Genomic DNA, 22,846 nt, shown 5'->3' with positions numbered 1-22,846 from the left:
ACTCTTGGGGCCTTTCAAGCTGCAGCAGGTGTCGGGTCAGATACATTCCGAACGGGGCATTGTACTCAATCATAGGTCTAATGAGTGATGAGTACAGGGGGACGATGACCTCCCTTGATCTAGATGTGAATCCCTTCATGATCAGGTGGGCAATATAGAAGGTTTTCCTAACTACTTTAGCAACATGAGTGTCAAATAAAAGGCTACTGTCAACCTGGGTCCCCAGATCCCTGATGACTTCTTCTGTGCTCAGTGGATTGCCACCTATATGGTAGCTTTACCAGAAAGGCTCATCCAGACTCTGCTACACTTTGCTGTGAAGGAAAGGTTAGTTTGCTGTTATTTTTTGTATTTCTGTATTGCCTTTCTATATTTTGAATACTGTAGTTTGTTTTCTTTACCTTGTGTTTTGCTTGCATTCTGTTTAACAGCATATTAAAACTTCAAAAGAGACCACAGCTCTCTCTCTTCTGAGTCAGGCAGAATTTTTCCCCTCCCTCCCACCCATTTAAGTTGTCTTGTTAAATACCACTGCCTTTCTAGTTGCCCGCCTCTTATGTTAATCTGACCATATATCTCATTTCTCTCTACTTTCACTGGCTTATGTGAGTAATCACAAAACCATCACTTTTGAAATCCCACCCCTTCAATTATTTAAATTTATTGGCCATCCTACAGTATTTCATAGTACCAAAATACAAAAGTAACCACCCCTTTCAGTCCATCTTGCGGTTTTAAAAATAGTAACTCTCCACTAAACCTTAACTTTTTAAACAGGTAAAACTCAAGTTACCTACTTTCATATCTAACTTCTCTAGTGCACACTGCAGAGTGCATTCTTTTCAATCTTACCTTTAAGCATCCCTGTTACTAGCACTTTCTCTAATACCTAAAAGATCATCTCTACTTGACTCCAAGTAGACTTTTCTCTATCTGTTAAACCTAGCACTTGCTCCTACAGTACTTATTACCTTGATACGGCACTCTTATAGATAGCACCCCACAAAGGCAAACCCCCATTTCTGGGTCACTCACGTCCCCGAATCTCTTTTAAAGTTTTTTGTCTAGTCCTTCTAGCATGTCGAGGATCAGTTGCTAGTGTCCTCTCCTGCTCAGCTGGTGAACCAGGGAATATTGAGGCAATGTTACAATTGCCTCATGTACACAGACAACCCTCTCCTCCTCCCACAAAACACAAATACATGCGAGAGATGCAACTATCTGGCCAAACTGGAGGCTGAGCTCTCTCAACATAGGACTGGCAAGACCAGTCAGGAGGAGAAGGTTACCACACACACTATAGACCCAGTCTCACATAGTACCATCACAACCTCAAATCATACACATAAACACACAAAGACATACTCGGCTCTGATAAAAAATCTACCAAAACAGCAGAGGCCACCAAAGCAGACACCCAAACAACCACCACCTCAGAACACAACACCTGCAACACATAGACCTCACAGTCAGTGTGTCAAACAGTCACAGCCCTTAAGGCCAAACACAATGCCAGACACACTAGTCATTGGTGACTCCATAGTCAGACACACTGACGTCCGCTCACCAGACTGAGTAAGGAGAAGGTCACAGTAAGCTGCCTGTCGGGCGCTAGAATCCGCCACATAATGCAAGCACTCAGGTCTCTCAACAGCAGGTACAAATATGACTCAGTCATTGTCCACGCTGGTGTAAACGACCTGAGACGTACCTCCTTGGACTACATGAAAAGAGACATTGAGGAGCTCTCTGATTATGTAGCCCAGGCAGGTATGACCCTGACCTTGAGCAGTATCCTACCTTCACCAAGAATGATGCCACAATACAGAGATAAGATGATCAGCTTTAACAATTGGCTTAAACTCTGGTGTCATTCAAAGGGGATCCAATGTCTGTCTGCCTGGGATGACATGCTGGACAAGCCACGCTGCTTCGAAGGGACGGCTTGCACCTGTCACCCTGGGATTCCGGATATTGGCAAAGGCTCTTGCCACCCCATAGTGCCTTTTTAGGCAAGGCTCAAATTCTAAACCTACCACCCTAGAACACAAAAAGGAAAAAACTAAGGGTAATGCTGCTCAATGCCAGAAGTCTAAATCTCAAAATGCACTCGAGGCCCTTCTCAGTATGGAGAACATCGATGTCTGTGCAGTGACAGAAACCTGGTTCAAGGCTCCTGAGAGCACCCCAGCACTATCAGGTTTTACCTCTTATCATGCGTTCGCCCCAAAATCCGGACAATACCAAGAAAGGAGGGTATCCATATTCATCAAAGACACCCACACCTCAAGACTGGTGGCAACGCACGATGCATCGGAGACCATCCAGGTGCAATTAACCATAGGCAAGACTGCTCTGCAAATTGTAGCATGTTACAGGCCACCCTCACAAACTCAGGAACCTCACATGGCCTTCCTGAAAACACTAGAGGATAAATGTATCACCAAACACCATCATACTAGGTGACTTCAATTACCCTAATATAGACTGGGAACACTACTCAAGCCCAAACACCCTAGCCCAAAAGTTCCTGGAATTCATAAACTCAAATGCCATGGAACAACTAGTCACCATCCCCACAAGAGGAGAAAACATACTTGATCTCATCATCACGAACATGGGAGCACAATGTTCAACACCGGAAGTATACCCCTCACTGGTGAGATCAGATCACAAACTAATCTCGCTGGAGGTCCTCATCCCACCCCCACCTGAAATAAAAAAGACCACAGTAAAGAACTTCTCGAAAGCCGACTTCACACTTCTAAAGACTAGTGTGGTCTCCTTTAAGGCCCCCCGAGCCGACGGAAAACAGTACTCAAGCCGCTGAATCACTTACAAATGCCTTCTACCAGCACCTGCAGGACTGCATGGATAAGGCAATCCCAAGCAAAACAAAGACTCTTTGTACCAAAGGCAAGCGTCCACTCTGGTGGACCTCAGCCATAAACAAACTCTACAACAAAAGGAGGAAGCTACTACAAGATAGATTAAAATCCTTAAAAGGTAAGACACCCTTGATCACTATAAGTAAAAAACTAAGAGCTCTCATAAAATCATCCAAAGCAAATTTTGAGAGAAAAATAGCTAAAGACTCAAAAGACAATCATAAGGCCTTCTTTAGCTATGTTAGAAACCTGGGAGGAAACTCCCAGATATGCTCAGAACTAGTTCAAAATGATGTGAAGATTACTGATCCTACAGACATTGCCAACATACTGGCTGACAGGTTCAGTGCAAACTTCTCCCCTCCCCAAAAGGAGAGATATCTATACCAAGCGATTGCAGCCCCCAAACATCTCCAACGCCCAAGTGAGAACTGCTCTCTCCAAAGCAAAAACACAGCATCCATGGGACCTGATGGTGTCCCCGGCTGTGTGCTCCACGAACTCAACGAGGAATTAAACCCACAGCTAGGACAGCTGTTTAATCATAGTCTTACCTCTGGATACGCACCCAGGAGTGGTGCACTGCAACTGTGGTCCCACTTCACAAAGGCGGTGCCTCCACCGACCCTGGAAATTACCGCCCATTAGCTTGACAAGTCTTATCTGCAAAGCCATGGAGAGGATCATAATGGACCTCATAAATAAAGACATAGGAATTTGCAGACTTTGGATCCATCCCAGTTTGGCTTTGTCAAAGGCAGATCATGCCTTCTAAACTTGGTTGACTTTTTGAAACAGTCACCAAAGCCATTGATGAGGAAAGGCAGTCCATACAGCCTACCTCGATCTGGCGAAGGCCTTTGATACAATACCCCACTCGGGTATCATTGAAAAACTCATCAGCTTAAATGTTAACCCATACATCACAAGATGGGTTGCAAACTGGCTGAGTGACAGAACCCACAGGGTCAGAGTTGCTGGCGCCATGTCAGACTCAAAGCCTGTCACAAGTGGTGTACCACAGGGCTCAGTCCTGGGCCCACTCTTGTTTGGCATCTACTTTTCCAGTACAAGCAAACACAGGAGGGTTATGGCTGACAAAGTTTGCAGATGACTGCAAACTGGGCGCCATAGTAGAAAACACATCTGACACGGATATCCTTCAGAAGGGTCTCACAGAAACGGATAACTGGTGCCAGAGCCATGGCCTAAAGTTAAATGCCAAAAAATGCATAGTCATACCCTTCGGGACAAACAAGGTTACCCCTAGCTACCAAATAGGTGGCAATCCACTGAGTACAGAAGAAGTTATCAGGGACCTGAGGACCCAGGTTGATAGTAGTCTGTCATTCGACACCCATGTAGCTAAAGTAGTTAGGAAGACCTTCTACATTGCCCACCTTATCATGAAGGGATTCTCATCTAGATCAAGGGAGGTCATAGTCTCCCTCTACTCATCACTCATCAGACCAATGATTGAGTACAATGCCCCATTCGGAATGTATCTGACCCGACACTTGCAGCAGCTGGAGAGGCCACAAAAGTTCCTCACCAAAAGGATAAAGGGTCTCAAACATCTGTCCTATGCTGCCAGACTGAAAGAACTCCATCTCTATTCAGTCGCTTACCGCTTGCTCAGAGGTGACCTTTGCCTAACATACAAGGCCATGTCAAACCCAGATTTGATGAATATGCTTCACCTCAAAAAATCTAGATCCGTCAGAGCCACAAGGGCGGGAGACTTAAACCTCGACACGGCTATTAATAGGACGTGCTGGAGGGATAGATTCATCACCCAAAGACTCCCTATGCTGTGGAATAAAATCCCGGTATATGTGAGGCAGAGCACCTCGCTGGCCTTGTTCAAGAGAAATCTTGACCAATGGATGGGAGATCGCAGATATACCCCAGGGATTACCTCAGTGTCACTGCTCAACAGAGGCACAGCAAAATAATGGGTATAGTTCCCCATATTAAAGGGGTGGCGTAAGCCACAAAACTATGGGCTAGGCTTGTAAATGCCCTCGGGCAGATAGCCTAGTATGAACCTATGAACCTATGAGCTAGGGATAACCTTGTTTTTCCCCAAAGGTATGAATATGCATTTCTTGGCGTTTAACTTTAGGCCATGGCTCTGGCACCAGTTATCCGTTTCTGTGAGGCCCTTCTGAAGGATATCTGTGTCAGATGTGTTTTCGACTATGGCGCCCAGTTTGCAGTCATCTGCAAACTTTGTCAGCCATAACCCTCCTGTGTTTGCTTGTACTTCAGAAAAGTAGATGCCGAACAAGAGTGGACCCAGGACTGAGCCCTGTGGGACACCACTAGTGACAGGCTTTGAGTCTGACATGGCTCCAGCAACTCTGACCCTGTGGGTTCTGTCACTTAGCCATTTTGCAACCCATCTTGTGATGTATGGGTTTACATTCAAGCTGATGAGTTTTTCGATGATACCTGAGTGGGGTATTGTGTCGAAGGCCTTTGCCAGGTCGAGGTAGGCTGTATGGACTGCCTTTCCCTCATCAATGGCCTTGGTGACTGTCTCTCTCGGAAGTTAATGGATTTTTAGCAGTGGAGGCCTTAATTCCCTTGGGGCCCTGTGAGATAGTTTCTTGGTCAGCCGCATGGCTTTTGTATAGAAATTGGTGTGAGTCAGGAACCCCGATAATACCCGTCAGGCTTGGCTGGGGCTGGAGGTAAAGAATCCGGGTTAAGGCAGGCCTCCGAATACACATCATCTAGTATGTCTAAGACAGGAGGTATAGCCAGAGGCCTGTGCTGAGGTAGCAAGAGAAAATCCCTAAGCCTTTTCTTGGAATCTGAATACTCTTGGTCTTCCCAGTGGAAGTGTTCCCTTAAGGTATGCAAGGTTTCCCCAAATGAGTAATCCTCTGGGGGGGGGGGGACAGAGGGAATGGACTCCTCTGCATCAGAATCTTCAAAAGGGGAGTAAGAATGTTCCTGTTCATCAGAGTGCTCTGAAATAATGGAGGCCTGGTCCGGGGGGGTTGAGAACCCCTGATAAGAGTAATTAAATCCTCAGCCATTTTAAGCATCTGTTTTTTAGGCATGGGGCCTGGAGAAGGGCCCTATGTAGCTGGTCTCTTAGAATGCATGACTGCTTTAGACTTAGTGAAAGCCTTGATGGAAAAAGAAGAGGAAGGTCTGAAGACACCTTGAGAGGAGGCAGACCTGTCTACATTTTGAGTTTCACCACCAAGAGTGGTTTCGGTATCTGTAGTCGGGGTGTGGGCCGAGAAGCCTGCGACCTTGGGCACAGAAGACACCGCCAATGAAGTGTCGTCGGTAGGCAGGGGCTGCGTAGGCGCCTCGCTGAGAACCAGACCACCTGTAGTTGGCTTTGGCGTGGTGTCGGTAGAGGCCGCGGACCTCGTGTGTCGGTCCTTATCTTTGCGTTTTTTAGACAAAACTGGAGTCGGAGTATCCGACAACATAATATAGTTAAATTTTTTGCCAAAATAGTGCTGGGCGAACCCCGCCCGACGCTTAATGGTGCGTTTGTTGAATGTAGCACATAAACGACAGACCGAGACGTCGTGGTCTGGGCCTAAGCAAGGAATGCATAGGGAATGAAAATCCTTATGCGGTATTTGCTTCCCACATGAAATACAATTATTAACTTTGTCTGACATCGGTCTGAGGCAAGAAAAGTTTTCCCAACGGGGTACTTAGCTTTCAAGAAGACTTCGGTTGTAAAATTTTCGTAATTTCAGGAGCTGGCCGACCGGCACTTGCGAAATGCTTCTGCTTCGGGCACAGCGCGGCAAGAAAGACTAAAGAAAATGGCGTCGGCTGGTTCTTTTATACCCCTGTCACACTGATGTCAGGGAAGAAGCGACGACAACCGACGCCGGACCTAGACTTTGGAATTCAGCCGACCAAGGACCCGCCTGACGGCAGGAGAACCCATCTGTTATGACTGCAGCTGTATGCACGATGAACATCAGGGATCTGCAGTCGAAGAAGTTTCTTCTTCTTCCTATCATTTTCATCAAGCTTCTACCTCTCCAACAGGAGCACTAGTACTTGACACTCCTGTGGCTCATCACACATGCTCACATGATAGGGTGGGACAAGAGGCTATTGTTCTGGAGAGGATCTTTTGGCAACTCAAAAAAATTGGGGGGCTAATAATAGAGAGCTTGTTCATCGCACTTGGACCCCTGCGGATTTGCATACTATGTTTAAAAAAGTTTTCCAAATATTAGAGAAGATCTATTAAGGTTTAAGGAGGAATTAAATGTTACAACCATATTTTGACAGATTTAAACAAGCTGCCTTGGGTAGTTACTTCAGATGAAATAAGAAAACAGTTGCTTGAGAAGGCTGAAATAACCAATTTTACTCACAAGGAATGCAATAACAGACAAAAGGATAGGGTTGTTAAATAAAATTATAGAAGTGTGTTAAGTTAGGACAGATAGGACTAAGATACAGGCATTTAAGCAAAATAAAGGGGAAGCCCCTGCAGATCATTTGAGTCGTCTTAAAGCAGTATTTGCTAGGCATTCAGGAACACCAGATCCAAAAGAACCAGCTAATGCAGCTGCTTTTGTGCAGGATATACAAGTCCCTGTACAAAATCAAATAAAGCAACTGCTTACAAACTGGCAGGAAAAGAACTTGTAGTCCTTACTAAGTGCTACAAATCACTGTGCTATGTCAAAATTATAAAACAGAAATAAATCTTGATTCTTGGGTGCCAATAGATCAAAAAAGACACTATGTAAAGGTAGAAATAAACTCAAAGAAAATCCCTTTCCTGGTGGACACAGGAGCTACTAGGTTTGTATTAAAAGTTGCATCAAATACTCGGATACTGGTATCAAAACATAATGTAAAGGTAGTTGGAGTAACAAATGCTACTGTTACATATCCTGTTTCAGAAAGTACAGTTGTGTACACTTACCATAAATGTAAATGTTCGAGTGTATTCACTGTTGCAGTCATTATGTTTGGGTAATCTGCTGGCAGGTTGCCCTCAGTCAGCCTGATTAACAAAGTCTTGGGTCCTGCGTCAGTTGCTGTCCCTTCTTCCATGATGTCAGGTTGTCAGGGGTATAAAACATGCAGCCGACGCCATTACATCAGTTTTTCTTGCCCCAGATGTCAGGTGCCCCCCAAATGGGGAGCAAAACATATAAATAATTTAAAAACACAAAAATATATACCTCCAAACAAAAGCAAATGCACCAAAAAGGCTTTTAAGTGTAGAGGAATAAAGGCGAGGCATAGTAAGAGAAAAAACAGGGGGCTGAAGGGAGGGTAACCAGGACTGCAACAGGGAATACACTCAAACATCTACATTTATGGTAAGTGCACACAACTGTACTATATTCTTCGTGTTTCACTGTTGCAGTCATTACCATTTGGATAGATTCCCAAAGTTAAGGATGGGAGAATGGATTTATACAGAATTAGGACCGGCTATAAGGCCCTGCAACAGCAGTGGCAAAGCCAGCTGAAGATTTAGAGAAAACTGGTAAGTGATAGTGCTTGTTGAAAGTATGAACTGAACTCCAGGTAGCAGCTTCTAGAATCTCCCTGGTAGGAACACCTATGAGAAAGGCTGTAGAAGTAGATGCAGCCCTGGTGGAATGGGATCTGATCCCCCTGGGGATAGGTTTTCCATGGTGCTTACAGCAGAAATGAATGCAATGGCTTATCCATTTGGAAATGGTTTGCTTTAAAATAGCCTTTCCCTCTGCCCCTGCAGCAAATGCTACCAGCAGTTGTTCAGATTTTCTTCGAGATTTAGTCCTGTCCAAGTAAAATCTAAGTTGTCTGTGTACATTAGTGTTGGGAGAATGGCCTAATGGTTAAGGCGTTTGTCTTACAAACACAAGGTACAGGGTTTAAATCTCACAGGGGATAATTGGCTAGGTTTAAAATGGCTTGCAAGGGCAGTTAGCCTAGTACTAATCTATGAACCTATATGAGAAGAAATGCGGACTTTCTAGTTGGGAGGGCGGCCTAGTGGTTAAGGTGTTTGCCTTACAAAGACAAGGTGCAGGGTTTAAGTCTCACAAGGGATAACTGGCTAGGCTTACAATGGCTCGCAAGGGCAGTTAGCCTAGTACTAACCTATGAAATCCTATGAAATCTATGAAAATCCAATGAATGCAGAATCTGCTCCCCTTTGTTCTGTGGATTGGGAAAGAAGGTTGGCAAATGAATGGACTGATTAAGAGCCACACTCGAAACCACCTTGGGCATGAAGGATGGATTGGTCCTCAGAGATACCCTGTCCGCATGAAAGATGATTAAAGGATCCACTGCCATAAGGGCCTGTAACTCAAGATATCCTTCTAGCTGAAGTGATTGCTAAAAGGAAGGCTGTTTTCCAAGAAAGAAATTTTATGTCTACAGTAGCAGCTGGCTTGAACGGAGGTAGAGTGAGCTTCTACAAAACAAAGTTAAGGTCCCGGGCAGGGTAGGAGCTCTCCTGGGTGGTCTCAAGTTCTTTGCCCCTCTGAGATACTGCTTGAGCAGGGGATGAGAGAAGAGGGGTGGTTCTGTGTCATAGTGAGCTGAAATAGCTGAAGCGTGGATTTTAACAGAGGAAAAAGATAGGCCCTTGTGAAGCATCTCAGTTAAGTATTGCAAAATCTGAGGTAAATTGGCCGCTGCTGTGCTCATCCCTAAAGATTGGTTCCAGGCACAGAATCTTTTCTATTTGTCAGCATAATATTTTCTAGTACTAGGTCTTCTCGCCTCCAAGATGACATCCATTACAGGTTTGCCGAGGGATGATAAGGGTGAGTTTAAATGATTAGCCAGGCTGCAAGTTTCAATGATGGAAGCTGAGGGTGCGGAATTTGGTTCTCCTGCTGAGACAGCAAGGAAGGGGTCTGAGGCAGGTGCCATGGAGATATTTGCGATACACTGCATAGGAGTGGGTACCAGTGTTGGCGTGGCCAGTCTGGAGTAATCAAAATCATTCTTGATTTGTCCTGTTTGACCTTTAGCAGAACTTTGGAGAGCAGAGGCAGAGGGGGAAAGGCGTATACTGATAGGTTTTTCCAGCTGAAGGACAGAGCATCCACTTTCCAGGCTCTTTTGTGGGAAGTCCTTGTGCAAACCTTGTCCAACTGGTAGTTCTGGGGGGAGGCAAATAGATCTATGTCTGGGCTCCCCCATTTGCTTGTCAACATGTTGAACATCCATGGTTCCAGTTTCCACTCGTGTGGGTTCATGAGATTTCTGCTTAGTCCGTTTGCCAGTGTATTCCATTTTCCTGGCAAGAATTGAGCTTGTAGGTACACTTGGTAGCTCAAGGCTGTGTTCCACAATGCCATGGCTATTCTGCATAGAGGGTAAGAATGTGTAACCCCCTGCTTGTTTATGTACCAAATAACCGTGGTGTTGTCCGTCTTTACCATTAGTTGTCCTGGATGAATGTAGTCTTTGAAGGCTGTCAGAGCATTCTGTACAGCTAACACTTCTTTTTGATTGATATGTAGGTACATTTGATTTGGGTTCAATTTGCCCTGAATGCACTTCCCTGCCATGTGAGCCCCCCATGCCTAGTCTGATGCATCTGTAGTTAGGGTTTGGGTGGCAGGGGTTAGTGTGAGTGGCAGGCAGTCCCTTGTTTTGGTGGCAGGCCTCTGCCCACCATAGGAATTCCAGGCGTAGGCAAGGTATGATAGGAATCATGGTTTCCAGGCTGTGACAATGTTAACACCATAGACTTTTTAAGTACCACTGTAGTTTCTTCATATGCAGTCTTGCATATGGAATTAGAAGAATGCAGGAGGCCATGAACCCCAAGGCTTGCAATACTTGTCTTCCAGATAGCAGGGTTTTTGTGGCCACTTGTTTGAAGTAAGTTACTAAATGAATTTTCTTCTCTGGTGTGAGGAAAGCCATCTGGGCAGTTGTATTCCAGCTTGCACCCAGAAATGTAATCTGTTGAGTGGGTACCAGTTGTAATTTCTTTTCGTTTATGGTGTACCCCAGACAAGTTAGAACCCTTTTTACAAACACCAGATAATTTAGAAGTATTTCCTGGTTTTCTGCCTGAATTAGACAATCATCCAGGTATGGATATATTTCAATATTTCTTTGCCTGCAAAATGCAATAACTGGAGCCAGGCACTTTGTGAATACCCTGGGTGCAGTAGACAAGCCAAAGGGCAGTGCAGAGAACTGATAATGCAAGTAGCCTGCTCTGAAGCGTAGGTATCTTCTGCAAGATTCCCTGATTGGGATGTGCAGGTATGCTTCGTTTAAATCTAGAATTGCCAACCAGGCATCTTTGCCTAGCATAGGAAGTAACTGAAAAGTCAGCATCTTGAATTTTGGAATGTCCAGAAAGGTGTTTAGAGTAGACAGGTCCAGAATTGGACGCCATGATTTGTCTTTTCTGGGTACCAGAAAGAGCCTGGAATAGAAACCTTGTCCCTTTTCCTCTTCTGGTACTGGTTGAATAGCCCCCATGTTTAAGAGGGAAAGTACTAGTTTTTGAGCCTCTGCCCACTGATTTGGGGGCAGGTCTGGGCACCCGTTTGGTGTTGGCAACGTGTGGAAATGAAATTTGTATCCCTGGAACACTATATTTAAAACCCATTTGCCTGGGTTATGAGTTCCCAGTTCTTTGCATGAAGAGCAATCTTTCCCCCCAAAGGGGCGGCTAAAAGGTAAGTGCTTGGTAATTTTAAAAGGAAGTCATTGAGACTGTTTACCATAGGGGGGGGTGTCTTGTTATTTCCAGATTTGGAAGTGGAGGCCCCCCACTGCTTAGTTCTGAGAGTCCCCTGGGACTAAAACCTGGTGCTTTTGGTGTGTCTGGGTTTGGCTTGAGAGGATCTGGAAGGAGCTGGAAAAGACCAATTCTTCGTAGGCCAGTGCCTACTAAATCTTGGAGGTTGCACTTGTAAGAAATCTTTAACAGTTTGCATAGATTTAGCTTTATCTTCCATCTTTTTTAGAACTTCTTCAGCCTTCTTGCCAAGCAGACAGTCCTGATTTAAAGGAGCATCCAATAATTTCGCTTTAACATGATCAGGCAAAGATTGCTCCTTAAGCCAAGCATGCCTTCTAAGCACAGACCCAGTAACAGCAGCCCTGCAGGAGGCCTCTAAAGAATCAAAACCACATTGCAAAGTATTTTTTCCAACTTGTTCAGCAGAATGCAATAAATCCTGTAAATCTTTATTTTCCACACAGTCAGGAATCAACATAAATTTTCTGTTTAAGCAGACCAATAATATGCTGTTGATATTTTAACATATGAAATTGGCAGTTTAAAGCCCTGACTGCCAAGGTTGCAGAAGTATAAAACTTCTTACCCCAGCTATCCAGCGACCTGGAGTCTCTATCAGAAGGGGTAGGATTTTTAGCAGTAGAAGCCTTAATGCCCTTGAGCCCCTGAGAAATGGTTTCTGGATCTGCAACAGGATTTCTGAAAAAGAACTTGTAGGACTCAGGAACCCTTTAGTATTTGTCAGGTTTACTAGGAGCTGGAGGCAGGAAACACATCATCAACAATGTCTAGTACAGGAGAGGTATAGCCAAGGGCCCATGCTGAGGTAGAAGAAGGAAATCCCTAAGCCTCTTTTCTGAATCAGAAAATTCCTGACTTTCCCAGTGGAAATGCTCCCTTAAGGAAGTTTCCCCAAAAGAAACATCCCCAGGAGGGGAAGCAGAGGGAATGGAATCCTCTGCATCAGAATCCTCATAAATAGGTATGGACAAATCCAGGTCATTAGAAGAATCAGAAGAAACAGAAACCTGATCAGAAGAATCATAATCAAGCTCAGCCCTAGGCCTCTTACGGGGGGGGGGGTTGATTACCCCCGATTAAAGTAATTAGATCTTCATCCATTTTGATCATTTGTTTTTTAGGCATAGGGGCCTGAACATGTGGCCCAGGCATCAGTTTTTTAGACACAGATCGAGATTTAGGCCTTAGCAATGAAGGTGGAGTTGATTTAATATGCAAGTCTGTAGGCCTGAATACACCCTCAGAAGCCGGTGCCTGCACAGTGGCTCCGGACCCATCCAAGGTAGAGACATCCGTGGGTTACATAGGTGAAGCCTCTCGCGGCATACCGGATTCCGAATAGGTCTCAGTAGAGGCCTGCGAATCAGAAGCAGCGGGTATCAGGGGCTGCGAAAGTGCCTCACTGAGTACCGGCGAACTGGCGACTGGCTTAGGAGAAGGGTCATCGGCAGTTTTGGACCTCGGCGGCTTGTCTCTGTCTTTATCTTTGCGTTTTTTTGGAATCCTGGTAGTCAGATGGCTAACCGACGACATTTCTGGATAATTAAACCGAGAACCGAAATATTTAGAGGCAAAAATGTACCGGCGATGGATAGTGCGCTGATTAAATAAAGCACAAAACCGACAGCAAGGTATGTCGTGGTTAGGGCCTAGGCAAGGAATACAGTACGAATGAAAATCTTTGTGACGTATTTGCTTTCCACAAGTAATGCAATTATTAACTTTTACTGACATCGGTAAGGAGCAAGAAAAAGTTTCCCCAACAGGGTACTTAGCTTTAAGTTGAAGACTTCAGTTCTGAAACTCGAAAATGAAAATTTCAGGAGTCAGCTGACTGGCACTTGCGAACTGCTTCTGCTTCGGGCACCGCATGGCAAGAAAGACTGATGTAATGGCATCGGATGCATGTTTTATACCCCTGATGACCTGACATCATGGAAGAAGAGACAGCAACCGATGCAGGACCCAAGACACTGTAAATCAGGCCGAATGAGGGCAACCTGCCAGCAGATTACCCGAATGTAATGACTGCAACAGTGAAACACGAAGAACATCCTCAGGTATCATGGTAGGCCTAGTCACAGCCTGGTTCAGTGAGCAACAACCGTGGTGTAGCACCCAAACCTTGTGCTGGTCCACTACAGGAATACAAGCCCTGTCACTATAGGACAATTACTGGCATAACTGACATTACCTCCCTTGCACAAAGGATAATATTTGAACTTGACCTCTGGTCAGTGCTTGTGTGGGGTTTGCATATTCTCCCTATGTCTTTGTGTGGTACTGCCCAAAAGCATACTGGATGTTTCCACCTCAAACAGACACAAGAATGGAGTTGCAGGCAGCAGCATAGACTCTTGATGGTGTTCACCAGGGGAACAGTTGTACAAGACCAACCACCTTGGGTATCAACTGTGGTGCAACAGCATCCTCTAGATTGCAGTACACAGATTACAGATTGCTTGTTGTATTAGGGCTAGCCACACAGTGTAAAGTCTAGATAAAAGTAATTGGGTCACATTGACTAATGTTGTCAAAAATAGCCATGGCTAATTGCCAGTGATAAGTGGGTCGAGAATAAAGCCTACTCCAGTCTACACCAACAACCCATGCTAAATGTAGGAGCATTTAATGCTAAATGCACCCTTACTGGACAGTGTATGCAAGCCATAAAGCTCAGCAACCAACAGTCAATAAGATACTGGCTGACTGGTGTCGAGATCCCCAGCGTGGGTTTCTAGTGATTGTTCTTTTGAGTAAAAGTTGGACATAAAAGCAATCAACCTGGCAAACATGAACTAAGGATTGCTACACTAAATACAGATTCACTGACAGGATGCAGTTTGGATGTGGATGACATGATGGTAATGTGGAGGATGGACATCCTCTGTGTCCAGGAGATAAAACAGAAGGACAGTGCAGCAAGGCCACTTGACATTGGATCCAGAGTCTATTACTCAAGTGTAAGACAGACTAGAAAAGGTGTAGGAATTGTCTTGAGGGAGAGGCTTCAGAAGACAGTAAGGGATGTCATCAGAATTAGTGATAGACCCAGGGCAATCAGACTCCAATGTAAGGATAGGGCAGTATCCCTAATCTTAGACTACTCTTCACAGCAGAGTTGCAACAGCAAGAAACAGAGTGCATTCTGGCAGCAGTTGCAGGACCTATTGGATAAAAAAGGAGTTGGGGTTGATAATGGGGGAAAAGGATGAACAAGTAAAAAAAAACAGGATTGGAGGACTACCTGCATCCACATAGGTGGGGCAACAACAATAAAGTTAAACAGGCCATTCTAGACTTCTGTGTCGCAAATGGCTTGATAGTAGCGACATCTAGTTCAGCAAAAGAGACCGTCGCAATATCACATACAAGACTGGCTAACATGCAAGTCAGCTAGACTTCCTCCTAGTAAGTAAAAGGCAATGGGGTAGAATCCATGATTGCAAAGTCATCCCCAGTGAAACAGTCACCCCACAGTATAAACCACTGATTGCCACAATCATCTACAAGCAGTGGTCAGAGAAGGCACCAAGATCAACAAAAACTAGGCTGAACACTTGAAAGTTGACCAGAAAAAAAAAACACATGAGTTTGAGGAAATACTCAGGGCTCTAGCACCTCAGGAAGAAAAGGAAATAGGTGGAGATGAAGAAGAATGTCAACAACTCAAAACGGCATGTGAGAGGCCTACAGCACAAACATGTGGCCAAGCCAGGTATGAAAATAAGGTGCACAAAGAAAGCTGGCGACGGAATGCAGAAGTTCAGGGTGTCATCAACAGGAAGGAGGAGTGCAGGAAAAAGTAAGAGACAGAAAAGAAAGACTAAGCCAGGAAGGAATACTGGGTTGCCTAACAAAGAGGCTAAGAGAGCAGTTGCAGTTCCAAAGAACAAGACATCAGAGGCACTCCACCAGTTTCTTGAAGCGAGTCAGCATGTGATACAAAGAAACTCTATTAAGTTGCAAGACAAAGACAGAAAGATAAGAAGAAAGTCATCAGACACCTTTAATAAGGCATAACAGCAACAACTTGCTCACCAGCTCACAAGACATCAGTGTTTCCAGGATATTCAACAGTCAGAGGACTCCCCAAATCAGATTACTTGGAAAAAGCATATGACAAAAGTTCCAGGTCTAGGAATGCCCAATTGGACTTTTTCAACTTCTTTCCTACTACCTCTCACTGCAAATACTGGGTAAGCTGAACTGCATCTACTCATAGGTTCATAGGTTCATAGGTTCATACTAGGCTATCTGCCCGAGGGCATTTACAAGCCTAGCCCATCGTTTTGTGGCTTAGGCCACCCCTTTAGTATGGGGAACTATACCCATTATTTTTCTGTGCCTCTGTCGAGCAGTGACACTGAGGTAATCCCTGGGGTATATCTGCGATCTCCCATCCATTGGTCAAGATTTCTCTTGAACAAGGCCAGCGAGGTGCTCTGCCTCACATGTACCGGGATTTTGTTCCACAGCATAGGGAGTCTTTGGGTGATGAATCTATCCCTCCAGCACGTCCTATTAATAGCCGTGTCAAGGTTTAAGTCTCCGCCCTTGTGGCTCTGATGGATCTAGATTTTTGAGGTGAAGCATATTCATCAAATCTGGGTTTGACATGGCCTTGTATGTTAGGCAAAGGTCACCTCTGAGCAAGCGTGCGACTGAATAGAGCTGGAGTTCTTTCAGTCGGGCAGCATAGGACAGATTTTGAGACCCTTTATCCTTTTGGTGAGGAACTTTGTGGCCTCTCCAGCTGCTGCAAGTGTCGGGTCAGATACATTCCGAATGGGGCATTGTACTCAATCATTGGTCTGATGAGTGATGAGTAAAGGGAGACTATGACCTCCCTTGATCTAGATGAGAATCCCTTCATGATAAGGTGGGCAATGTAGAAGGTCTTCCTAACTACTTTAGCTACATGGGTGTCGAATGACAGACTACTATCAACCTGGGTCCCCAGGTCCCTGATAACTTCTTCTGTGCTCAGTGGATTGCCACCTATTTGGTAGCTAGGGGTAACCTTGTTTTTCCCGAAGGGTATGACTATGCATTTTTGGCATTTAACTTTAGGCGTGGCTCTGGCACCAGTTATCCGTTTCTGTGAGACCCTTCTGAAGGATATCTGTGTCAGATGTGTTTTCTACTATGGCCCAGTTTGCAGTCATCTGCAAACTTTGTCAGCCATAACCCTCCTGTGTTTGCTTGTACTTGGAAAAGTAGATGCCAAACAAGAGTGGGCCCAGGACTGAGCCCTGTGGGACACCACTTGTGACAGGCTTTGAGTCTGACATGGCGCCAGCAGCTCTGACCCTGTGGGTTCTGTCACTCAGCCAGTTTGCAACCCATCTTGTGATGTATGGGTTGACATTTAAGCTGATGAGTTTTTCAATGATACCCGAATGGGGTATTGTATCGAAGGCCTTAGCCAGATCGAGGTAGGCTGTATGGACTGCCTTTCCCTCATCAATGGCTTTGGTGACTGTTTCAAAAAGTCAACCAAGTTTAAAAGGCATGATATGCCTTTGACAAAGCCAAACTGGGTTGGATCCAAAGTCTGCAAATTCCCTATGTCTTTATTTATGAGGTCCATTATGATCCTCTCCATGGCTTTGCAGATAAGGCTTGTCAAGCTAATGGGCGGTAATTTCCAGGGTCGGTGGAGGCACCGCCTTTGTGAAGTGGTACCACAGTTGCAGTGCGCCACTCCTGGGTGCGTATCCAGAGGTAAGACTTTGATTAAACAGCTGTCCTAGCTGTGGGTTTAATTCCTCATTGAGTTCATGGAGCACACAGCCGGGGACACCATCAGGTCCCATGGATGCTGTGTTTTTGCTTTGGAGAGAGCAGTTCTCACTTGGGCGCTGGAGATGTTTGGGGGCTGCAATCGTTTGGTATAGATATCTCTCCTTTTGGGGAGAAGTTTGCACTGAACCTGTCAGCCAGTATGTTGGCAATGTCTGTAGGATCAGTAATCTTCACATCATTTTGAACTAGCTCTGAGCATATCTGGGAGTTTCCTCCCAGGTTTCTAACATAGCTAAAGAAGGCCTTATGATTGTCTTTTGAGTCTTTAGCTATTTTCTCTCGAAATTTGCTTTGGATGATTTTATGAGAGCTCTTAGTTTTTACTTATAGTGATCAAGGGTGTCTTACCTTTTAAGGATTTTGCTCTATCTTGTAGTAGCTTCCTCCTTTTGTTGTAGAGTTTGTTTATGGCTGGGGTCCACCAGACTGGATGCTTGCCTTTGGTACAAAGAGTCTTTGTTTTGCTTGGGATTGCCTTATCCATGCAGTCCTGCAGGTGCTGGTAGAAGGCATTTGTAAGTGATTCAGCGGCTTGAGTACTGTTTTCCGCCTCGGGGCCTTAAAGGAGACCACACTAGTCTTTAGAAGTGTGAAGTCGGCTTTTGAGAAGTTCTTTACTGTGGTCTTTTTATTTCAGGTGGGGTGGGATGAGGACCTCCAGCGAGATTAGTTTGTGGTCTGATCTCACCAGTGAGGGGTACACCTCCGGTGTTGAACATTGTGCTCCCATGTTCGTGATGATGAGATCAAGTATGTTATCTCCTCTTGTGGGATGGTGACTAGTTGTTCCATGGCATTTGAGTTTATGAATTCCAGGAACTTTTGGGCTAGGGTGTTTGGGCTTGAGTAGTGTTCCCAGTCTATATTAGGGTAATTGAAGTCACCTAGTATGATGGTGTTTGGTGATACATTTATCCCCTCTAGTGTTTTCAGGAAGGCCATGTGAGGTTCCTGAGTTTGTGAGGGTGGCCTGTAACATGCTACAATTTGCAGAGCAGTCTTGCCTATGGTTAATTGCACCTGGATGGTCTCCGATGCATCGTGCGTTGCCACCAGTCTTGAGGTGTGGGTGTCCTTGATGAATATGGATACCCCCCCTCCTTTCTTGGTATTGTCCAGATTTTTCTCCCATCTTACTTTCTGCTACTGTTAGTATTTATCAATCACCCTCTCCAGCACTTTTATGCAATGTGACAAGAGTTTGATGTCTCTGTACTGCCCACAGTTGTGAAGATACTCTTTATTCTAGCACACTGGCAGCATAATTATTTATGCACCAGTCATATGGGATATGCTTTTCTCTGCATACAGTGATGGGTACCTTCAAGAGCCATTTCTCCCCCATGTCCTGTGCAGAAGCCTCAAGGTCCTGTCCTTGTATTCTGTCTCCTACAGGCTGTTGAGGAGGGATCTATGCCAAGAATACAAAGAACTGTCAGATCCCACACTGACGGACCTCCTGCTTATCCACATACAAAAAACAGTGCCAGAATTACCCATTCTAAAGACTTAAACCTTGCCTATTACATAAATAGGATCTGCTGGAGAGAATATGTATCCCAGAAATTATCCCTTCTCTGGAGCAGGCTCTCCATCCATGTGAAGAGTTTCTCCCTAAACCAATTTAAATGAAACTTGGAAAATACGATGGGGAACAGGAAATTCCTCCCTGGTTTGGCACCTATGTTTCGAATGAACACAGGCAGGTTGCAAATGGTTCATCTCCCAGGATCCTGCCTGTAAATGGTTCATCTCCCAAGCCCCCGCTTACATTTATTAAGGCTACCAGAACTTGTCAGAGACTTGGGATGCATGACTAGGCTTAAAAAGGCCCTTGTGGTCATTAGCCTAGTAACACCTATGAACTTCACTATCTTGATCACATCTGTTGTGACTTCATCTCAGCTCTCCAATTTCCCTGACTTAATTTTCCTCAGTATTCTTCACATTTCTTCTAAAGTTGGTTCTTCTTCCACTTTCATTATAGGCTGTGTAAGGGGTAGTACAATTTCTGTGGGATTTTCTTCATTCAGAAGTGGCCTGAAATATTCATTTCAGAGCAGATTCTAGCTGGTATTTAAAAATGATATCTTATGACTATGCTCTATATATCTTTCCATCATTGTCTTGCAAAATGATAATGATTCCTTGTGCCTTCTGTCGAATAATTTTCCAGAATCCATAACAGTTTATCCAACGTTCTTTGCAATTGCAACAACTATTTCTTTGTTAGCCTACTAGTATTTCGTCTTAGCCTGGCCCATCTCCCACATATTTCTGCGCTCCTCGTTTTTTGTGATAACTTTATGGACTTCTGCATTCCACTACCAGCTTTCCTTATGTATCACATTTCTGTACCTGGCTTGCCTACATACCTGTTCTACAGTCTTCACACATGCTCACATGCTGTTTCGAGATGCTGCCTTCTTCTGCAGCTCTACCCATTTCCTCTTCTTCCTGTGGTGCTAAAGCCCTGAGTACTTCCTTGAATTCCTGTGTTTTCATTCCAGTCAGTTTACAGATCTTCAAGCCTAGTTTCCATTGACCTCAGTGCCTTCCCTGGCCACAGCTTACAGCTAACTGCAGCCACTAATGGTTTACGCTGGGGTGACTTTTCGCTACAGATGGTTTTGCAATCACTGATCTTACTCTACCGATGTTTTCCAACAAGAAGCAAGTGTACCGGAGTTGCATGTTGACCACTCTTGTATGTGATTCTATGACTCTGTCTCACTTAGTAAACCCTGTCTTGGTCACCCTTAGGTAATCTGCCAGACAGACATCTAGACAGGACTCTTCATTATTCCAGTTGCCAAAACCACTGGGACTCAGGCTATCCTCAAATTTTATTTTATTTATTTATTTTTTTATTTTACATTTGTTAACCGGGCTAGTCCAACTGGATACATGTCCATTTTCAGTGGAGGCCCGAGGAGAAAAGCTCCGAGTTTACAAAACATTTAATATTACAAGTAAATTAAAAACAACAGTACAAAAATGTATAACAAAATGTTACTAAGAACAAGATTTGTACATAGTAAAAAATGATTTGACTATTTTCCCACAAAAAAAAAAAAAAAAAAAAAAAAAGAAAGACAAATCCTGTTCTGTTTGTCACAATATAAAATCTAGGTCCCCCATAGGTTCATAGGTAAGTATAGGCCAGCTGCCCTTGTGGGCAATTTTAAGCCTAGCCAATTTCCTTTCCAAAAGTGAGAATCAAACCCTGTACCTTCTGTCCATGAGATAAACACCTTAGCCATTATACCAAATAAGGACAAACTCACTTTGTCTTGACTTATCAAGAGGGTCCTGTGTCCAACTGCCTTAAATCTCTCTTTTTCTCACCACTGCAGCTCTGCTGTGAAACACAGGTCAAGATCAAGAAGACTGCCCCATCTTTAATGTAGATTCGGATTGCTACGAGTCTGTTAGACTTTTCAATTATGTTAATGGAAACTTTTTTTACACAGCAGGTTCCATGCTTTTAGATTCCACCTTGCATACATGAGAGGACATACGTAGGTGCTCTGTTCCACATACCAGATGGCTGCATGCCAACTAGTTTGCACTTAACAAATGGCAGCAAAGGCAAAATTTTAATCAGTCACTCACCTCTTCTATAGCTAGACCAAAAGACAAAGCTTAGACAGCCAATAATCATGCAAGACCACCAGAGAGGCTGAAAAGATTATCTGCTATTTAGCATACAGCATTCCACCAGAGTATTTATTAAACACCTTTAGTGATGAAATACGTTAATGTTTATAAAACCATAAGATAAAAATTACTGAAGCTGTAAGACAATATGGTAAAATTAAACATAAAAATGTGGACAATGAATCAGATCTTTAAGGTTTGGTTAAAAAAAAAAAATACTGCACGTACTTCTGGTTTGTTAAATAACGATCCCAACCTCTAATTATGTTTCCATACATCTGTGTATCTTCCAGGTAACTTCCTTCAAATGCATATATCTGTCTTTCCAGGTTTGCCAGTGTTTCCTTGAATAAATAAATAAAAAATAAAGACCTTTAAACACAAAACAGCAAAGCCATTTTCTCTCTTCATTATATTATATTATAATTAAGGGTTATCACACACTTGTTGCATGTTCTACGATATTAACACTAAACAATAAAATAAAAGCTAACATAAACTCTCTTTTGAAAATATGCATAAATGTACTAAAAGTATCAAAAACTTCATTATAACCTAGCTGTGTGACATAGAAGGATGGAGCCCTAAGTAGAAACCAGATGACCCAATATTGATTAGTTGGCTCTGGCAGTTAAGGAGCTGGTCAGACAGAGGCAGGAAAAAGTGGCTTAGCTAGCTCACCAACTCTGAGAGGAAGGGGTTCTGCCTGTGTTAAAGACAAAACCTTGGAGATGGAGTGGGGAAGTGTCATAATCACAGGCCACTGTGCCATTAAACTACAGCACTTCAGAGGAGACCAGATCTAAAGCACATGTGTGCAAGTAAACTTACCATAACAACAGATTTTTCAAAGGATCACTGCTGCAGCAGCCTTAGCTATACAGGTTGTATACAGCACAGGATAAAAAAGCCAGCTTCCAAAGCTTCAAAGACATTTTCCACATGCTTATATCGATATTCAGCTGAAGAAAAATAGTTGTTTGGATTTCAAGCCCTTCAGAGCTTTCATGCCAACAAAGAAAGGAAGGCCAAAGCCCTGAAAAGGTCAATGCTAGGAAAGAAAAAAATCTACATCCTCACCCTGGCAACAAAAACATACAAAAACGAGGGATGAAGGGAAGGAGCAACTACTGCAGGAGTGATAACTCAAACATCTACTGCTATGGTAAGCTTACTTACACAACTGTACTACATTCAATCACTATGACCACTGCAGAAGCAGCCTTAGTTAAATGGGTATTACCACAGCTTAGACTGACTGTGAGGAGATAGGATGAGAGTTTAGGAGCCTCTAGGGAAAAGCCAAAGCAAAGCCTCTCCTAGACCTGGAGGAGGAATCTAGTATATAATGCTCTGTAAAGGTATGCATAGTGGATTAAGTTGCTGCTTCTAGAATACTTCTAAAATCCAGAGCCTCTAGGGAATAGCCAAAGCAAAGCCTCTCCTAGACTTGGAGGAGGAATCTAGTATATAATGCTCGGTAAAGGTATGCATAGTGGATCAAGTCGCTGCTTCTAGAATACTTCTAAAATCCAAACCTTTTTAAAAAGCCACAGATGAAGCCAAGGCCCCAATAGAGTAAGCCTTCACCCCACCTGAACATGTCTTGTTGTGATGCATATAAAAAAGGTAACAGCATGAGTCAACCACTTGGAAATAGTCTGCTTTGTTGCCCCTTTTTCTTACCTCCACAAAAAAAAATGAACTGATCAGTTTTTCTTAAAGATTTGTTCTGTTAACA

General features: G+C 44.0%; 1 protein-coding gene across 3 annotated transcripts in view; it reads right to left on the bottom strand.

Moving 5' to 3' along the window:
- The window catches only part of MEAF6 (MYST/Esa1 associated factor 6), a 919,140-nt gene that overhangs the window by 817,715 nt on the left and 78,579 nt on the right, over positions 1-22,846 (bottom strand). For all 3 annotated transcript variants that reach the window (XM_044083666.1, XM_044083674.1, XM_044083682.1), the window contains exon 2: positions 21,334-21,449. In XM_044083666.1, coding sequence (XP_043939601.1) covers positions 21,334-21,449 — 116 coding nt within the window. The remainder of the gene's footprint in view (positions 1-21,333; positions 21,450-22,846) is intronic.

This window comes from Protopterus annectens, chromosome 1.part1 (genome assembly GCF_019279795.1).
Source record: "Protopterus annectens isolate FY-2018-M chromosome 1.part1, PAN1.0, whole genome shotgun sequence".
In the NCBI taxonomy this organism is placed as follows: domain Eukaryota; kingdom Metazoa; phylum Chordata; order Ceratodontiformes; family Protopteridae; genus Protopterus; species Protopterus annectens.
The sequence above is the reverse complement of the archived record's forward strand: the minus strand, read 5'-3'. Positions and strand labels throughout refer to the sequence as shown.